This window comes from Bacillus rossius, chromosome 5 (genome assembly GCF_032445375.1).
Source record: "Bacillus rossius redtenbacheri isolate Brsri chromosome 5, Brsri_v3, whole genome shotgun sequence".
NCBI lineage: Eukaryota > Metazoa > Arthropoda > Insecta > Phasmatodea > Bacillidae > Bacillus > Bacillus rossius.
Window position 1 is genome coordinate 52,083,366 of NC_086333.1, and position 21,877 is coordinate 52,105,242.

Consider the following 21,877-nt stretch of genomic DNA (forward strand, 5'->3'; position numbering starts at 1 on the left):
GTTTTTTTTTCGTTTTATTGTATCTATGAGGCGTTTTGGTCTATGTCCACTAAATAAACCATGGTCAACCGCCTGGAAATACTTTTAAAGCCCAGTCTGAACAAGATTCAATGAAAGGAAAGTTAATAAAATTACCATGCATCAACCAAAATTTTAAATTTACCTTATTCCACAAGAATATCAGTGGCACAGTCAGGACTATGTTAATGGGAAGGCTTTTTCCAGAAATTACCCATTTGGTGCACCAGCTTACTTGCATTTTTCATAAAAACACCAGCATTATATACAAATTCTTGAACTAAATGCTAAATATCAACGATATTTGATTTATAATTTAACTGTAACAATACGTATCAAGGAAAAAAAATTGTGGTACGAGAAAAAGATTACATTACTTAAAACCATGTCTAAAATAGTTTATAATATTTCACGTTCAATAAGTTACTACAAAAATGTGCCCAAGTCCTTGCAACAGATAGATTTACCAAACGGTGCGCTGCAAAATTAGAAAGTTCGGTGACAAAACGTTGTTAAGAACTGCCGGCCGCAATACTATTAACAGCCATACCTAAGCGCTAATGCTTTGAGTTTGTTATGCAGTTAATTTTCCAAGTGTTGTTTAAAGGTTCCGTGTTTTTCGTGTAGTCGCAACACAAGGTAAAACAAAACTTTCAATTCATTATTTAGCTTTTGCAGAATGAATTTTGTAAAATCAGTTCCAGGATGACCAAGGTGCCAACAACATACAAAAAAAATGGGGATGGGTAGTATTGCTACATTACAATAATTTTTTTTACGTGAAATCGTTTTTGGTGGACAATGAGGTATAATTTAAGAGGAGAGAAATGAAACTCACCTTTTTATGAATGTATTTATTTATATTTTTTCAGATTAATCTAAAAATAATATTTTACATTTTTAAGTGTAAATAAATATATACTTTTCATTTAATACATTTAAAACGGTGTAGTGAAATGAGATATACGAGATCATTGGTTTGAAAATCAAATGCATGTCGCGCGCGCAGAAAATTAATATATGGACAGGTCCTTGCGAGTGAAGTAATTCTTAAACTCAAGCCCTAATTGTCTGTCTACGTATTCTGTATTTTGTCTCGATCGTTCTCAGTGACATTAAAGTAGGGTGACCAAACGTCCCGTAAAAACGGGATTGTTACGTTTTTTAACGATCGTACACGGGGTCCCGAAAAAGTCTCCCGGGACGCCTAAATGTCCCGTATTTACGTTGGGTTGAATATACACTTTTGTCGCACCTCTCCTCGGGCCGTCTTCCCCTCTCCTCGACAGTTGAACTCACCCATTTTAGTTACCTTGTTTAATTATGTTTTTAAGTATGTCAGACATACTTATAATAAATAAGTGTTCACTGCAAAATTATTGTTTTTATTTATTATACGCCTCACAATTTAAATTAAATTACATATTCATAGGTAAATTGAAATGAATTATAGGTCTCAAATAAGCAAAAAAAGGAGCATGTTTCAATGATTACGTCTCGATGGAGGCCACTCAGACCCCCTTTAGCTGGAGGGTCTCGCCCCCAAACCCTCCTTGGATGTGTCCCGTTTTTTCAAGTCTATGATTTGGTCACCCTACATTAAAGTCACCAGGAAGCACCGTCCAACTAGCTACAGGGATAGAGGTTAGCGGTAAGGAAGAGCGCTGCCCGTACGTAACGCCGTCGTAGTTTTGTACTGGTCGACGACACAATCGGTGGCCCTGCAACAGCGTCCAGCGCTTCAAGTCTGCGGCGCTCACGAAGGCGCCTCACTCGCTCTGCTGGTGAGTTCTGGCGCTGCTCTGGCTCGGCGCGAACCTGTCCGAGCACTCTGCCCTGTCCCGCCGCCTCTGGCGCTGAACACTTCTGTAACCGCGCGGCATTGCCCGAAGGAAGCAGTTTTAGAACGTTTTGTAAACTTTCTCCCGGCACAAATTTTCACCTGACAACTTATTTTTTCTGCTTAAATTAACTTTTAGAGCACTTCAATATCAACAATACGACGGACAATTTAACTCGTGTACCCATTTCCGTTGCGGAGTTATGACTAATTAATTATCGCGCAGAGTGAATTTTAAGTCTCTTTATCAACCCCCCCTACCTTCAATATAAATGAAGTAGTCGCACAATGGTGTAAGTGCACTATCAGGCAACGTTAATTGGTCGGTTTTCAAAATATATACAACACATGGCGATACAAGCATTGAGTCACGACATATAAAAACATTTTTTGGCGACAACAAAAGTGTTTCAATGCTAACTCTGGCGGGATCTAAGTATGTAAGCCTTTATAAATACTATCACGTTAATGCGTTGGTTTGTTTCAAAATGATAGTTGTACGAGAAAATTAAAAGCCATGGGTAGACGTCTCGAAGATACACACCCGAACCTGCATCGGAAAACTTACACATAGCTTGAAAAAATCCTTTTACACAAAATCACACAAATTTGTCTGTAAATGTTTTATAAATGTCTGCAGAATGACATATAAGATCAGGGTCGAACTATCTAGGGATAGAAACCAGCTAAATACAGCAACACTGCAAATTAAACTTCCCAAATGGCTTTTTGCTGGCGCTGTTTAAGCACATGGTTTATTTTGGTCGTGCTGTAGAATCAAGCGCTTAAACAGCTACAGGCCAGTCGTAGCTCGGTGACCCGCATGTAGCTGTGGAAAGTTTATCGAAAGTGTAATGCTGTGCACTGTCTTGGGAACTACAGCACTGAATATCAATGAATGATCCGTACAGCAGTCGACAACCAAAATGTGTGTTAAGCACCAAATCTTGCAACAACAAAAAATTACGTTGATTGAAAGAAAGTTTCATGAAGCTAAAGTTTTAAAATTTTCAACCTTAATGAACCTCGCCCATCACCAGCCCAGGTTCCGGCCATTGTTCACGTCCCTCACTACTCTTACTTGTCAGTTCGCTGGTGACGGCCGGGTGCAGGGCCCGAGCAGGCGCGAGGTCCCTGGTCTGCTCCAGGTGGTCGCGAGGTGAAGTCTCGCACAGGAGCCCGCCAGGCTGGCACCCTCCTCGCCCCGCACTCGCTCGCTGCGGAGTAGCCTCGAGCCGATGATAGCGCCGCACCGTGCCCAGGGACAACACAGGAGGGCGCCACAAATCCAGTACGCAAGTCCGACGAGCGTGCCAAACTACATTGTCATGTCGATTCGGAGAAATAATAGCCTGGTAGTTTAACAAACAAATATTTTAGATGCAACAATGCGGGATATTGACTAAGATTAAATGTTAATAAAGCATATAATAATTCAGGAAAATGTTGAGGCGTACGACATGACTCACCTAACCCAAAAATTACACACACACGCACACAAACACAAATACAAATACACACAAACAATGGACACAGGGACACACAAGGAGACAGTGCATCATCACACTTAAACATAGGCATTTTGGAAGCTGCTGAAGCCTACGGAATCACACTATTCTGCTTACCAAGCAACACAACACATGAGTTGCAGCCTTTTACAAACCTTATTTATTTCAAAGGTGTCACCAAATAATCAAACACTGTGGCAAAAAAAGTTCCTATATTTAATAGATTAAAATTATTGTTATATTTATACATGAAAATAAGATCTTGCATTCTCCGTATTGAAAACATTACTTTTAATCAGCGAGAAATAGGAGCAGGTTTGGTTTTAACGATTTTTTGGCCACAATTTTTTTGTTATGATAAAAAAATCTTCTTTAAAGAAAAGTTAATATTTTTAACCCGGCCTGAAATATCATTAACTAAAAACCAATTTCACCGTTCCATTTACTATTTTAAACCAGTTTAAGGAACCCTCACACTGTCAAATATTTGTCTCTATCGTCGGTTTTCAAAGGCACAAAAAGAAGGGTTAAGGTGTTGAATATCCTACATCTTGACCCTACTAAAATTCCAATTGCACGATAGGACACAGACAGTGTTTTATATTTTGTGCATAGAATTTGGTATCCATCCAATGCCGATATGTTTCCCAAATTCCGCGCAAACGCGTAGCTCATTTTCTTGTTGGTTTCGTCCAAATGGCCGACCGACACGTGGCGCAATTATCTCTTATTTATTCAAGTTAATGCATATCAGGGGATGTACCAAATGTATTGTTGTGCCAAATGAAAATTTATAGTAGTGAAACTATTCTGTAATAAATTATGTACACTTTAATGGTACTTCTTTGCCTCACATAACGTTATGCTACATCAACGCCTGCCCTATAGCATTATTAAGTGCTGTTACAAATTGTAAATACTCAACTTAGAAACACACAAGATAGAATATTATAATTTATGCCTGTTCTAATTTGTGTGTTTCTACATCATGATATTTCTAACTTATGAGGTTCGGCGTTGGGCGTTTCTTAGTTACATGTATCTAAGTTGTGTGTTTCTAAGTTGGGATAAATTTAAATTATTACTTTCTACGTTACGAAGATTCTAAGTTTTGATATTCTGCGTTGCGCGTTTCAAAGTTAGGTATTTCTAAGATATGACAGTTCTAAGTTGTATGTTTCTAAGTTATGTATGGTTCCAGCATTAGGGTTCTACAAATACGTCGTCAGTGAATTTAGGTGCAGCGGGGAGAACGACTCCAAGGTCGATGTGTCGATAGCCACTCACACGGCTTTCGAGTGTTATCTGCCAGATGTAGTACCAAAACTTTATTGTATAATTCTTTAAGTGTAAGTGTTAATTAAAATATCAGCATAATTTGTCTTTAATAATTAAAACAGTTTTATTCACTATGCGACTACACCGCAAATCTCAGTCCGAGTCGTTCCTGTGCTCCATGTACTTCGCGTGGAAAACGAGGTCAGGGGTCGGATGCATCCAAGTGCCACGGGTTCTCAATGCTTTTTCCTCACCGCAGGTAACCACTGTAATGTAAGATTTTCTCAATCCCTTTCCATCGGGCCCGAGGCCGACCCCATCTGCGAGGTAGTTTTAAAGAACTCATCTCATAACTTAATTATATCATTCGCATCCGCGCATTCGCGAGTTTTTGTCTTTTTACCTTCGTAGTCGATAGGTCACTTGCATGCACCCACCCTCAAGTAGTGATCTTTGCTCGTGGAAATTCTAACTTCACCCGCACTGGGCCATCTATTGACTTAACTTGCTAACTTGTTATGTTAACTGTTAACCAATTCACTTCCCATGGGAATTTGCTTTAGGCCGTGGCCGTCCTCGTGAGAAATATTTCCTTTGAGAGCCTTCACCCATGCTTAAAACCAAAGACATACTTTCTCTTGTGTAATATCACCACCGTTTCGACAGATATATTATCTGGACTAAATTCAGCTCCCTTCGAAACTTTCTAAGTTATCATATTCATAGCACAGACATCACACATGAACTTTCTAGAATTCGTGTTAGTAACTTTTACATAGCAGTGTAGTGTCCTATGTTTCATGTTCTATCAAACAGACAGTTTTTACCGTGACATCCATCACGGACGTGATGTTTCAGACAGACTACCTTCTTGCACTATAACCTGTCATCACCTTTGCATTCCATCTGTCATAACCATGCCACTTACTTATTATAAGTACGCAGATACATGCTCCAACACTGATAAGAAACGGGCTGAGTGCTGTGGTAGCACCATGAAAGGGTACTTTCATGTAATCAATCAGTGTCACTTTTTATTTCCATCTTTGGTTTAGTTAGTGCTGTCTCCAGCCACGTGACCAGGAACCCTCTGGAGAACTCACCGGACATTAACTATCAGACAATCCGTACGGTGACATGTTCATAACAAGAAATAATCGCAATATAAAAAGAACTTGGGAAAATTAGAATAAAACCATTTAATTCGCGCGACAGTGCTTCTACCTCCAGGATTTTTGCCGTAGCCAATGGTATTGGTTTACAAACATAGGTTGGAATGTGTTGGAACCAGTTTATAGCCTCGCGCAGGTAACTGTTTATTGAAACAGTTACTTTCCTGTTCTCTCTTTTATATTTCAATAAAAATTGTCATTTTTGCGCACTTATACCAAAAAAACAGACGAAGTGCCGCTATATAATATGATTTAAACACTGTTTTGAAATGATTTAAGCTCCAACTATTGTAAATTGTTATATGTACCGTCTCAGAAACCTTTACAGGCATGCGCATAACAAATCACCAAAATTTCATCGCAATCGGATGAATGGTATATGAACGTATACGGCAAAAACAAACAAAAAATAAAGGCATGACAAACACATCAAACGAAGGTGCGTTTAAAATTCAAGGCAACTCTATCCATTGACGAAGTTAGGAACAAAACTGTTATTAGCGTCTTGGTTTGCTGCCGCTGCGAGCTCCAATAAGTGGGTTGTTCTCACCAAAGAGTAAAATATGAATTTTGCAGACCTTTCTATGTGTATGATCGTGTGGCAGACATAGAGAAATAACACTCACTCACTATTTGTATGTCTATGAACTATGATTTTTTTCTGTTATAAAATGTAATTATCACTTTTTTACTTCCTTATGAATGGAATTTCATATTAATATGTGGTCTACGTGTTAATCCAGGTTATGATCTCGCTGTAGGCCAAATTTTATCTAGGTCAGTTTAGCCGTTCTAGCGTTATTACGTAACAAACATCCATCCTAACTTTCACATTTATGAATTTAGTGGGATTGTATTTAACAATTTTTTTAAATTTTTAATTAATATATTCCATGTTTTCTCTCGCAGAGAATCGAACCGATGACTGAGATGGATTCGATTACTAAACATTTGAAATAAGCAATTTTTTTTATATTTTTACAATTTTTTTCCGAACTTTCGGTCAAAATTTTAAGTATTTCTGATTTATGCTCAAGGCCAAGGTCTTGACCTCGGCGGCTTAAGGCGGATTATGTTTAGGAGTCTTAAGCCGTTTTTAGGAAATTTGGTTCTTTCAAAAGCAAATGTGTTTTGACGCATTACGAATTTGGAATTTTTAATTTTTGAGAAATGAAATGGGAAATTTTATCTACAAATGGGAATTTTTCCCTCAAAATAGGTATTAGGTTTTTTTTATTTTTTGGGGGTATTTTTGTAATATTTAAGGAAATTTGAGGAATTTGACACCAAGATGGCCGTCATCGGAGATGTATGTTCCAAGGCGCAGACACCACCGCCATCACCACACCCTGAACCCTGTACCCGGAGGAACCAAGCTATACCACTGTCCGTATTTGATTTAATGGTAATTGTCTGTAGCTGTTGTTATCACTGCAAATGTGTGGTTTTCCCATTTTCGTGCGATGGCCATATGCGGCTGTCCCGCCTGCTACAGTGCCGACGAGAGTAGGAGTCCATTCAATCTTAGTGATAACCTTGTATTTTTCTATATGCGTTGTGCCCACCTATAAAAACAAATGTCTGTCGGTGGGCAGTTCACAATAAAATAATTAATAAATAACTTGAATTTCAAAACTACAAAAACTTCAGATTGTTTCTCAAAGTTGTTACTCATCTGATTATTAAAGATATAATTAAACTGTAATTTATGATTAATCTTTTTCATAATACACAAAATCTAAAAATACGAAGCAGCTTTCAAGATCATGACAGAGTACGTGGGCCATCGCTTGAAGCTTTATTTATTTAAGATGGAGGATGGTTCTGGTACTCGTAAAGCAAATGATGTCAAGGCCAACATACTGCAATCACTTCTGTTCCCCCAATACCTGGATTGCTTGCTTCAAAATTCCCGGATATTCGGCACTCTCATTTTTGATCGCGAGACCACGTCGAGTTAACGGAACGAGTGAGAAAAGGTAGCACTTTCTTCAGGAGATAACAAGCGTTGACGTTTTGAAGATGGTGTCAGTATTTGGCTTGGGAGCATAAAACTCTTCATTCATTCTAACTCAGCTCGTACTTCGTCTCATCCCCTTTAAATGTATTTTTTTAGAGAATTTTTTTAACGTTCAACAATCAGTCACGTGCTGTTCCAAGTGTAGTTATAGGAAAACGACAGTGATCCAATAATCCTCAGTTCGGAGTGGCCACCCGGATCGAAGGCACAGGTCAACGCTCCATTGCCTCTCCTAACCAAATCCTGAGGAGGAAAACATCGGCAACCTCTCACTCGACCCTCTTGTCAAGCAGCATTGAAACATGCAGCAATGAACTTTGAGTAGAAATAGAACCTTCGGTGTTTTTCGCGTTTGTTTAGTGTTTAAATTCCACCCAGTTTTAAAATTGTTTTAACACATACAATTTTTTTTTAAATGCAGCAGTAGAAAAAAGTTTTATTAACTTCTGACTGCTTGCAATAGCTAAACTGTTTTATTAATAATGTTTCAGACATTTTCAACACTTGAGCTACTTCTGAATTTAATAATTTAAACGGTTTTATTAAACTTTGTCTTTTCATTAGCTATCCAGTTTTTAAAATAGTTTTAAACAACACAAAATTTTATTTCTACACTAAAATATTTCAAGTATTTTGTGAAAGGATACTTAAATATAGTAAAGTTTTACAGTTCCATAAGGGATAAGATTTCAGAGCACCTGGCGTTTATATTCTCTGAGGAGGAGGTGGTGGAAAGCATTCCTACCAAAATGTCAGCCTCATTCTCCGAGGTGGATTTTCGGGAAGCGACGCCGGTGACGCCCGCCCACACAACCACTGACCGCCGCCGCCGCTACCGTCGAAGATTACGTTGATGTGTTGGTGATTGAGCAGGTTTTTGCCAGGCCCATGGCATGATCTCTAGGGGGCATGGCAGAGTTGGTGGACTACCGCCTTGTATTCCCTTCCCCTCTACTGCCAAAAAAAAGACTATATTTTAATATTTAAATATGATTGGGTGTTGCCTGTCTTATTTCACGAGCAATATTGTTATGTTTTTTTATTTCTCTCCTGACAGCTTACTCACTGCAGAGAGTCTTCCACCACTTCGGGAAGAAGTGATTGTCTACATAACACTATAATCATATATATATATATTTATATATGTATAACACTATAATGTATTAATAAGTAACATATTGGATTAAAAGCCAACACTAAAAATAATTTACTATTTTCAAAAGTAACATATAATATTATTATAGGAGCGCACACAGATATTTCTTTACAGGGCGTGTCGTCACCTCAGGGCAGAGGCAACAGCAGGATTGCCAAACAGGGTCAACCCGGGGTGCTATCAAAGCTCAAACAATGACAGACGTGGTTCAGTTACCAGTGGCTTTATTGCATTAATTATATGTACCAAACTGTTACGATTTCATGCTCACACTAAAACAAATTAGTGCACAGCTCATAGGGCAAATATCCTGTTACGTAACTCATCAGTAAATGGCAGCCACCAACCAACCACATAACCTGATATCCAAAACCACTGTCTCAGTCTCAGGCCTCGTAAAGTTCTGTTTGATATAGTTTCTTACAACCCTCCTCGATGTACCAAGACCCAGGAAACAGCAAGCAGGATACCATAATGTCCCACTAGTCAGGTGTCCATGTTGACTTGGGACAGGTGCTTTACCTAACACTGGGGACACTAGTGGTTGAGGGTCATGTCACTTGCCTTCCACCAATGCTGTCCGAGTTGTATTCCCAGCAGGGTTGAATCCGGATATCATACAAGCTGGGAAACAAGATGTCCTTCACGCCATGAACCCGTGGGTTTCCTCAAGGTACTTTCGTGTTTCCCACCCATCAGTTCTGACAATGCTCCATTCCTATATCATCAACCCACGTCAACTGTAGTGTCATAGATATCGGCGAGATGTTAGACCCTTGTTCATTTATTTATCCACTCCTTCACTAACATTATTAAGGAAAATAATATTCAATTTAAAAAAAAATTGTCAGTTTGAGATATCTCCAGTTGGTTTCAATAATTTGTCTCGCCGTATTGAACCTCAAGACATTTACGTCTCTCTTTACCCTTGTCACTTATTCCAACTTACAGCATACTTCAAATTTGTTTGGGTAATGTGGATTTGTGCATCTGTTTAAGAAGAAACTACACGGGTCTAGATTTATATTAAAATTTCAATGATGTTAAATATGAGAAAATAAAAATCATTCATTCATATTTCTACTTTTTCTACTTTTTCAAGGAATTCGGATAAAAAAGTTGTAGGTTTTTAATAATCCTGAGCCCTAGCTATGATATACTTAGTGAGAGAGGTTCCTAATCACATTAAAAAAATACTCTTAAGATAAACCTATCTTTTTATGTTTGGCACTAAGCCGTCTGCATTTGGTGAGAAGATAAAAGAAAAAGATAATTTATTACTGCTATATAAATTCCAATCGCTATTTTCCATTGTCTAGCATGATCTCATAAGAAACAAATGACAGGCCACTACAAATAAAACTACAGGACAACATAATGATGAAGACTTAAGAATAAAAAAGACCATATTAGATAAATATGCATAAATAAATGGTAGTGAACAAGAAAATACAATAAAATCAGTGAAAATCACAATACAAGTAGATTAGGGCAATAAATCATTTTTAATTAAATAATATCGAAAGAAGGAATTAAGAAGTTTTTTGTTGTCGCTTTTGTCATAATTCTATTTTCTCGCATTTTCTGTGATTAAAAGTGGTTGTTCATGCTGTTTAAAGGTTTATCGATTTTTATTTGTTTACTGGATTAGGATATTTCTTTGACCACAAACACCATTTATTGGTTCACTATTTTTCTTAATTCTTTGCTATTATTCTTTGTGATTGATTTACTGTCTAATACATATTTCATGTGAATGCAGCTGGTTTGTATGAATTGCGTTAGTCTGCTATTATTTCAAAGGGTATATAAATGTTTTTAAATTAGGTTTTATTTAATAGTCTTGTTCTATTTTTGTTATATGTGTTGACTACATGTAGCAATAGATAACGTTTTTTTAAAAAACATACAGCTATACCAGATTCAATCATATACCGAGTACACCAAACAGAAAAGGTGGAAAATTGAGCTATGTTAATGGTTTATTATAGTTATGTACAAAATAAATAAGTAATTTTTATGCTTGAATGTGCATTTATTTTTAGTGCAAAAAGTAAGTACAAATACAATCTAAATTAGAGTCTTTAAATTTCAGCTATGAATAATGAATACATCAAAAAAATTGAATTTTCTCTCAGAAATAGCATATGATGCAAGCTGTAGTCAATCTTGTAGAATGTCATAATTTCTAGCACGAACTATTATTCCTGAAACACAAGACAGTAGTATTATATCATGGTGTATTCACCAAAAAACTAACTTACATTTTTTTTATCTCAAGCAGTTATATTGCTTGTCATGGATAATACATTACAACACCTTATCAGAAATAAAAAAGTATGAAAAATATTTACATTTATTACGTTATGCCAAGGAATAACCTGAATATTGTGACAAAATGTTTACCTTTTATTTCGGAAGATAGATAGATATTAGTGAATTTAATTAATATTTTTAATTTAGCACAGGTTTTTTTCTAGTTATGTTCTCTTTAAACGTTAATATTAAATATTAATTTCCTAACATTATTCAACTTTGCTTCCCGGGTTCGAATCCTCGTCTGTCAATTGCGATACATATTCCGGGTGTGTACACCTCACTGTCAAAGAGACAAAACTTAACCTAAGTTAAAGCCCGTATACCTTGTAAGGTTTCTTGTATGCTCCGATAAAAAGGTTTACAACATATAAGTATATAAGCATATAAGGAGTAATTGAGATTTATATAAAAGAACCCTAAGAGTTCACAAGCCAAATTATTTCTCTGTGGTGATTGGTTCTTAAAATATAATAAATTAAGAAAACAAAACATATTTCGAATTGAATTTTTACGTTTCAAACAGCTAAATTCTGCAGTATTTAAATTCACATTAACGACATCTCTTATCAATTGGAGCATCACACAGACAGTATATAATTAGTGAAAAATGAGATTATAAAAAGTCTGTTATTAAAATATGCAAACGAATAATGACCGAAACTTCCATTAAAAATTTGTTTTGCCAGCGAAACCTATCACATAACCTTCAATGTAACACTTAACTTTAGCAGTTGCTTGGTTTGGCAGGCAATTCCGATAATTGTAAAAAACACAGTGATTGTGTGTGTGTGTATGTATATATATATATATGTATATATATATATATATTAATATATAATGGAACAACTGATGCTGTGAAAAATAATGTTTTTTGAGAATTTTTGCTGTTCAAATAAAAAAGGAAATATTTTTTCTAACTTACTGGATACATGTGATGTATATTTTTGCCATATTGCAGTTGGAAGAATCCAATTGATTTGCTGGAAACATAGTAAAACTAAATTAACATACAATTACAGCTCTTTAAATTATGTCGATGAATATAAAGAATACAAAAAATATGAACAAGAAGATATGATTAAGATGATTGTAACTAAAAAGATGATGTAGAAGAACATGAAGATAAAGAGTAAATCAAGATGTTAATAATGAAGAACATGATGGTTAAGAGAAAGATGAAGATAAAGTTAATATGAAGAAATTAATGAATATTAAGTGATAATTTCCGACCTCATGCTTGTCAAGATGTCCATGGTGTGGCTTGGGCAGATTAAAGCGAGGGGAAGCTGCAACGGTTCACCTTTACCTTCTGCAATATTAGGGTGGTGAAGAAACAAACAACTCGCAACCCTGGACCCAAGAAAGAAACCAAAACCGGTCCGGTACCAAACCCGAGACCCATGGGCATTATAAACTTTTAACAGTACTCATATAAAAAAAAAACTGTGTAAATCAGTAAGGATGAATCTACACCAATATTATAAAGAGGAAAGATTTGTTGGTTTGTTTGTATTGAATAGGCTCCGAAACTACTAGACCGATTTGAAAAATTATTTTTCCATTAGAAGCCGACATTATCCCTAATGAACATAGGCTACATTTTACCGCGTTATTTATTAACCACATTATTTAAGCAACATATTTTAATATTTCTATCTTTGTAATTCAGTAACTAGCAACTGTCCGTCGTCGTCGTGTCTCTCTTGACGCTCGCGGTCCCACCACCGCCTGCCTCTGCTCCCGCGCCCCGCCCACACCCCGCTCGGCAAGCAGGCAGCAGCATTTGACCTAAGCGTTACTGGGGTGCGGGATGGGAGTCAATATCACACAATAAAGTGCCGCGCGGTCGGCTCCCTACGCAGCGGTTGTGTGCTATATCGTATATATTTCCTTGGAAATATTTTGAATTTTTTATAATTTTTCAATCACCACTTCATATACAGGCTAATTCCTGTTCAACATGTAAGCAAATGATTTAGTATTAGTTGATGTAGTATTAAGTTTTTTTTATCATTTTAAAATGCCCAAAAGATCAATATTCAATAAATTAAGTGTTTCCGACGCGGACGAAGACGCGGGTTTCAGCTATGTATCATACAGTCGTTAATTTTTGCAAATATATTTCCCAATGAAGTACTATTTGTAATCATTGAATAAATCCCACGCGGACGAAGTCGCGGGCCACGGCTAGTATTATATAATTAAGTTTCAGTGAAACAACTACGTTCAATTTGTTCTTCGTACTATTGTGTAGAACGGGTCAATATCAATTTATTTTAATAATATCCATAAATACATACATGTGTTCATATAACGTGATGTTATAGTAATATAAATGTTTCTAAATTTAAATAACTATCACTTGTATTAAAACAGTTTTTGACGTGTGTTGACTGTAGTTTATGTGTTTAATATTATTGTGCAAAACTGGACAATATCAATGTTTTATGCATGCATTTCTATTTAAATTTTTTTTAATGAATGTAGAATTTGTATATTGTGTTAATGTATTTTTGTATGTTTGACATATCTTACAACTTGCACAGCCTACGATGTCTTTCTTTACAAACGTTGCAAATAAAACAATCATTAATTTTTTCTTATCTACTCTTTGATTAAATTATTTATTAAATATCATTTATCCATATTTATATTTAGCTCAAATTAAAGGTGCACGAAAATATCATTTGATACATGTCACATCTTAATTGCACACGATTATGCTTACCTTGATCTGCACATTCTAAATACTGCTTGTAAGACACGCACTCTGGTTGCGAAATATAGCGATGGTTAAAATCATCCAACGCATCCAAGTCGATTTTCCCGTTATTATTGATCAGACCTAGAGCGGTGGCGTAACAGATGAGAGCGCACTGCAATCCAAAAAAATTACACAGATATATATTTGTAGAGTTAAGTTTACCTGTAAAAAAATTACAATTAGAGGGCATATCAAAGTAGGAAAAAATTATTACATCGACCAAATGGTATTAGATGTGATACAGATAGCTAATTTAATCGGCAAATGAAATATTTGTGAGCCGTGAATGTCAAATTTTCTGTGTTCTCCTAAAATCAAAACTTCTGAGGTCAATAATAATATTTAATATAACCAAAAAAAGATTTTTACATCAATAAACTATGCTTGTTCTTAAAAACTTTGGTAACTGGTAGGTCCGTAAACCATAGGTCCCTTATATTACAGCACTTGTTTTACTTTATTTCTGAATAGCTTCGAAATAAAGGGAGAAAGTGTTATTGGATCTGTGCCAAGTCATATGATTATTATTAAAACAATCTGCAAACTGGAGGTTGAAAAGGTATCTCTCTTATTTGTCCACCTCCTCTAAAAGTTTCGGGACGGAAGTAACGGTATGTTAATGCTCTCCCACGATATTAAACTCTCCGTAAAATTGCTTTAATTCAGACTACGAGAAATTCCGACGACGTGTAAAGCCACTGAAACCTGTTTTTTTTTTGGGATGTACCTTAATTTTTTTTTTATTTCATGTTCAAGCCCAAACACACTTACTCAGGATTCCTCTTTAGCCAACCGCTCCACGGGGACTGCAGGGGGAAAAAATAATAATCAGAATTGTGTTACACGAGAATGACAATTAGTGGAAAGTAAAGGTAGGAATCCTATGCAGCGTCCGCAGAGCACTGCTGCAAGGGAATGTCATGTAACTGTGTCCCATGGTGCGTCAGCTGTACGCGTGGCCAGCCCGTGATAATTTGTTTCAAAAGTTTATAATTTACTTGCATGTTTCTTTACGACGTTTCTTCACAGCTACAAGGTTTAAAATATTAAATTGTGTTCTAAGTTAGTCATGTGTTAAATATTTTAATTTTTACAGCAGTATCATTAGTTATTGTTTTATAATAATAATAAAGAATACGCTATGTGAAATTCATAAACCGATAAAAATATGTTTTTGGGGAATCGAACATCAAAAAATCACTGTATCATTTTTACATTATTACATCATTTAAGATTTTGATGCTATTAAATAGGAAGTTTTTTAAGTGTTTAACCTTTAACAAGAGTTATTTAAATTGATGTTTAAAACAATCTTATATAGCCCTTATTTTGAAAAATGAAGTGTTGATTCAAGATTTTTCCCTTGCATAGTTTCAGTACATTTTCTTATAATTAAATTCCTATCATTTACATAAAGCAGCAAAACGAACTCACTCATTCTTCCAGTTCCAGGACTGGACGGAGACTGACGCTATATAGTATCTCCATCCATGCGACAGCCGTGCTACGTCAGACGCACTACGTCTGATGATTGCATCAGGTGCTGCTTTGGAATCGCACGTTAAGTGAGGAACAAAATTATAGAAGGATGGGGACAATCATAAAGGAGTGGGTGTCTGTTCTGAAGTTGAAGTTCCTCTGTTTAGCAATTGGTTAACATAACAAAATAAAGACTAATGTTAGAAGTTAGTTTAATAGCTGTAGTGAAACTCTCTATAGGAATAATCTAAAAAAAAATACCAACATGAAGTTAGTATTGTTAAACAAAGATGTTAACAACATATCAGCAAGTTAATACCGTTAAACTTTCGTTACAAAACAAACATGTTTTCTATCCAATTTGGAGAAAAAAAATCATTATTAACATTAGATTGCACACACCCACGCTCTAAATTCTAACTTCCATACGGAAAATATTATAATAGAACAGTACACATCAAACGTTTTTCAAACCTCATTAAATTAAGGAGAGGTAAAAATTTATATATAGCAAAATATTTACACTATAGCCATTATTAACATAAAAAATTACATTTATGAAGTTTTTTACTTACATTTGATTGGTTATTGTTTGGATCCAAGCTTAAGATTATTGGTGTGTGATTGGCTCTGAACTGATCGGCAGCTACAACAAAGCAAATCAAAGTGTTCAATTGCGGTATATAATTGTATCACTACTTAGCTATTAGTAAGCTCGATTCATAGTAGGAAGGAAAATTAAACTGTTTTCCGTTATTTCATAGCTGGGTGCATTAAAAGTTTGTCTAAGTTCTAAAAATTGCCGAAAAAATAAACAAATGATAATCAAAAGTAATAAATTAAACATGCGCATTGATTCCAGCCTTAAACCTACAACGAATAAACATGGCTTAAAGGTTCATGTTTTCGTATTATATTTAGATAACATAAAACCAAGACTAAACATTAGAGCGAGAAGGGCAAGACGGAATAGTTAAAACACCACATTTTAGAATTCTAATTGATAAATTACACAAGACACATAAACGCAAGGCAAGTAGTCCTCATTCATTTCCTTGCGTTTCAGCTTGCATTTCCGCGTTCTGTTTTCAAAGTTAGGTGTGAAGAGAACATTGACAGATGCTGACGTAACGTATATAAAATTTGACAGTTTTTCTTTTATTGCATGCCTAACGTTTTCGTTTGCTAAACTTTCTCACCATAAAAATAAATTACACTTTAAAAAAAATTATTGAAATTTCAGTCTTTTCAAGATAAACCTTAATTATCGGTAGAAGATCAAGGTAATTATTTGTTTTCTACTGCATTTTCAAGTTGTAGTTTTGGTGACGTATTGTGACTATCGTCCTCTAAAAACGACCGTGCTTCTCAGAGCTTTTTCGCTAATTGTCAAGTTCATTAACCCAGCCTAACTGTTATGTCCGTTTAATATTCTATAGGATGTAAAATGCTTAAAGAAATTATTTAAGAAAACAAATCGTATCACCTTAATTTGTTAAACAGTATTACATATGTCGATTGCTTTGCAGATGTTTTTGGATTCCTATAATCCTACTCTCGAGTAGAATGATGAAAGCATTTGAAAATCAAATGAAGAGAGAGGGCCCAAGAGTATTAAAAAAAAGAACTACATTGAATTCTAAATATTTCATATCCAATACTCAGTGGACAAAATCTATGTATATCAGGGGGAAAATGTAAGCTGAGCAGATTTTACACCCATTCTCTGGCATTATATTACCTGTATATTATTGTCATTCCTATATTAACAAAATAGTTCTATGGTGGACAGCAGCGAATCCTTTAAAAAAAAAGGGGGAGGGGGGAAAGCCACGTGTTTCACTTCTTTTCCTCTTGAAGGGCAAAGATGCATAATTTTTTGTGCTATTTGTTTATTTTAAATACATATAAAATACATATGTGTAGTTAGTAATACTTAGTCTGGATCTAATACCGAGACTAAGTTATTACTCTATCAATGTTACGGTAATAAAGTTCAATATTATAAAAAACAATGCAGAAATGTTATCCTATCGTATAATTTATTGCCGTCCTAATATTTTTGAATGTAATGTAATTAACGCTGTCATTATCTTTAAAATTTCAAAAATTTCCGAATATCCTTCACTAGACCGCCGGTTTTATTGCGGAGAGGAGGATCCAGACACCCGATGCCCCCTCCCCACACCTAGAGTCATCCACCGATGGAGGCGCACTCCTAATGCCACGTCATTAAGGCGAAATGCTAGAAAACTTCAATACAACTAAAAAAAATGAATACTTAACATATCAAATGACTACAATAATTCTTTTAGAATATTATAGTAATCAGCAACTAATATGTTTCTTACTTTTTTAGTTCGCCATTGTTGGTTTTAGTTCTATAATCTTATATTTTATTAGCATATGATTCGTAAATAAATAAACAATTCGTTTCTCCAAAAGCTTAAAAACCTAATTTTTTTCAGAGTTTAAGGCATTCCAATTTTAATTGTTTATCTTTGCTATTCTGAAATAAAGTTCAAACACAAAAGCTACATACAAACGGTAAATTCAAAATCGTATAACACATGATCCCATGCTATCAGTTTACCTTCTGATTGAATAATAAACTGGTCTTTAAAGTTCTCAAAACCATTAACCACACTTTTAGGAGTAAAATAATTATTAAACTGTCAACAAGATTTATATTATAGACTTTATTTAACTAACCAGCAAAAATTCCAATCTTAAGATGCAACATAATTTAGGAAGCTACCTTCTTAATAGTTAGTGGCAGATGTCCCATTTACTATTTGTAAGCCTCTTAAATTGTCGTGATTATAACAACGTTTACTGCGATAAATCGTACCTGTTTTTTTCGGGAACAGGGGGTTACAAGGACGTTATTGTCATGAGCAGGTAAAACTAAATAATATCTTTAAAAAATGAAAATTCAGAACTCCCTTGCGATTAATTTACATGACGAAACCCTTATTGCCACAAGTAGATGTGTAAAAAGGCATCGCCTATGCGTTTACATATACTTATCCAATCATTACTCGTTGTGTAATTTAAACTATTTAGTGTAAAAATAACTACTATAATTTCTAATTTCATGGGGTATGTTTATCATTTGCGAAAATATATAAGTTAATGCCATGGCAGGAATGCCAATGAATCTGAGTTTGTGATTGCCTTTTCAAGGCGACTGAATTTTTCTGCCAGATTAAAAGAAAAGTAAAGGCATTTTTTTTCGTATATGAAAATTATTAACTCTTTCTGACACACTTTCTTTTTCTCCTAACTCTTACAACGTCTACATATCCCAGGGAGCAATTATACGGCAAATAAAACAAACAAAATTGCCACTGCACGACCCAGTTTGCTCTCAGGTTACTAACAACATATTTTGAGTAATTTCAGGTAAATAAAGGGTATTATTTACTGCCGAAATCATTAAATGGTCGAAATTTTGAACGTCTCACCTAATAGCATTAACTTTAAACCCATAAGTATCCTACTTACAATATGGTTCAGTGTCTCTAATAAGTGACGTAATTAAAATACACTATATATGTTTCATCCTGATTGTAGCTCACGGGATGTACTTACTTAAGGTACTGTTGTACTTTTCGGAACATGCTGCGAATTCGGCGTCATCAGCAACCTGTGAATCAAAAATAAGGCAATTTAATTGGCACTTTTTGATCATTTTAACGCAATTGCTTTGCTTTATTTTAAAATGCATACCGACCTTTATAGGTTATTGTTTTGATATTTAAAACCTAATATATATTAATAGTCGGAAGTAAAACACATTTGATTGGCGCGACCTGTCAAGATCCAGCACAGTTGTGGGATCTAAAGAGTCCTGTGGTGAAGAGGATCATTATTATTAGGCGTGCCTGGATGGATGATGTTTATTATTCACAGATATTCAAAGCCAGTACAAAAGTCAATCATCAAAACGTCATAAATATGTCATTTGAAACTAACTATATTTAAAGTTGTTAACTGAACCCCTTGATAAAATGTGCATACTAACTTATTATAAAGCAAAAATTTAAGCTAAACAATCACATTTAGCAATAAATTTAATTTTGCCTTTATTTTTAAATTCAACAAACTTATGACTTACACTAGTTAATTATGTTACTGCAGAAAAACCATTTTTATCAAATTTTTTATCCTTATGGTAATTTTCTTAAAATTGCATGCTGAAATTTATGGTAAAATATCTGTCCGTTCAACTAATTTATCGAGATTTAGGTTCAACATCATTAAGAATAAAATAACTATTCAATTTTTTTTCACAGACTAATTTTTAAACCATTACTTGACAAGCAATTACTTATATCTTAACTTTTTAGATTTTGGGAACACAAACTTAAAAAAACTAACTTACTTCTTTGTGCCCTTGGTACAGCAAGATTTTGGAAACAAAAGATGTCTAGTTGGCCTTATGTCTCCGTCTAAACATTAAATTGCAGTCAATTTATGGATTTGATTTTAAACATAAACCCAAAATAAAATAAAACTAATTAAATGTTCTTCGTTGTACCAGATAACTATATCTAAGCAGAAACCCTGCCTTATTCCGACTTATGAGTTCTGTGTTCCTTTGTAAAACCGGTAAGACATGCCCTGGAAGGCAGAATAGCCTTATTACTGTAGACTTAACAGTTTATTGAATATATTTTTGACGCCAATATGGATCTCATGACTTCATCTTTTGGTAAGATAATTAAGGGCATATTTAATGATTCCCGGAGAATTTAGGTCTCTATTAATTGGCTCATGGGAGGAAATAGAATTTTTTTTTCTCACTCAAATGACTAAAAGTTTCATAAAATGTTACACTGATATGATTACACCATTACGAAATAAATATCAAAATATGGTGAATTTTAATGTAGGTTCTTTCTGTAGCAATTTACTATTAAAATATCATGACAAGAAATTACAAAAATATGCTTCTCTTTAAGCGTCTTTATTTAAATTATTATTAGTTTTGCCTTTTCTGTTCAACATTACGAGGAATAGTTTCTGTTTATTTAAGGCAAAGGTTATCCGAGTGTATTCTCAACATGGTTATCACACATCAACAGGATAGAAAAAAGTCAAGATATTACCGTAATCATAATGAGTGTTGTAATAACAGCGATGCACAGAGCAGCAACTAATGGATGACAATTCATTCTGTAGCTTCAGTTAGTAAATTGTGGTGGAGAATCACTGAAAAAAATACAAATCATTAAATGTTCAGTTTCTCAATCAAAAACAGTAATGATAATTATTATAATAAATAAATAAAATAAAATAAAACCTTTCAAGTTAGTTTAGCGAAATAAATTTATTTAGCACTGTGGAAGGATGCAAAATTTATGTGAAAAAAATATACCCACCTTAAGTCATTCATCCCCTCAACACTTCATAATCAAATAAGTTACTACACAAAAATTGACAGTGTGACTGGACCTTTATATGGAATGTTTATGTTTAATTATTTTGGATTTGAAAAGCCAGCGACGCAGTCGTTTTACATTAACACAACTACCTTTAGAAAAACTGACAAACACATACATATATACTAAGATACACACATACAAGGGCATAAAAACATGCATACGTATAGCCTATATATATGAAGAAAACCCTTTTAACTATTTATAAATGATATTTTTGTTGATATATGTTATGCAACAGTTGTACTACTATTATAATGCGGTTTTATGCCATATTCTTTACGAGACTATTTAAAAAAAAATAAAACAATCAAATCGTTAAGTAATCACCTCAGTCTTCAGTTACCAGTTCGGTGTGATGAGCCAGCAGCTTGGAGCACGACAGAACTGCGACCTGGTGTTTGAGAAACTGTGTTTCTCGACGATGTGAGCCGTCTTTTTATTGGCGAGAAAAGGAAAATGAAACGCCACTGAACACGTCAGTTCACAGGAGGGCTCCACGATTAGATTGTAATAAAGCATACCTTATATCTTTCAAGGTTCTTACCCGCAAGGTTAAATGGCAGGAGTTGTAAGCGCGAGGTATCAGCAAAATGCAGTCGTTTCGAAAGACGACTAGAAACTGCTGCATAGACCAAATATATCCCGGTTAGTGTACTTCTTTATGATCGCATATTCAAACTGATAAAGTTTTTAGGTATTGTCAAAGAAAGTATATCAATTGTTTGGCCACCAGTAATTTTTCAGCAAGTTTTTTTTTTTTTTTTCGTTTTGTTGTTGTATCTATGAGGCGTCTTGGGCTATGTCCACTAAATAAGCCATGGGCAACCGCCTGGAAATAATTTTAAAGCGCAGTCTGAACAAGATACAATGAAA

General features: G+C 34.8%; 1 protein-coding gene across 1 annotated transcript; it reads right to left on the bottom strand.

The window, feature by feature from the left end:
- Window positions 1-11,006: 11,006 nt before the first annotated feature.
- LOC134531793 (uncharacterized) lies at window positions 11,007-21,473 on the bottom strand. Its single transcript, XM_063367724.1, has 7 exons — window positions 21,332-21,473; window positions 20,669-20,771; window positions 19,149-19,203; window positions 16,130-16,200; window positions 14,040-14,187; window positions 12,234-12,291; window positions 11,007-11,199 (listed from the first exon to the last, which is right to left on the bottom strand). Exons 2-7 carry the CDS (start codon window positions 20,732-20,734, stop codon window positions 11,181-11,183), a joined length of 417 nt encoding a protein of 138 aa, XP_063223794.1. The 5' UTR covers window positions 20,735-20,771; window positions 21,332-21,473; the 3' UTR covers window positions 11,007-11,180.
- Between the last annotated feature and the right edge of the window lie 404 nt (window positions 21,474-21,877).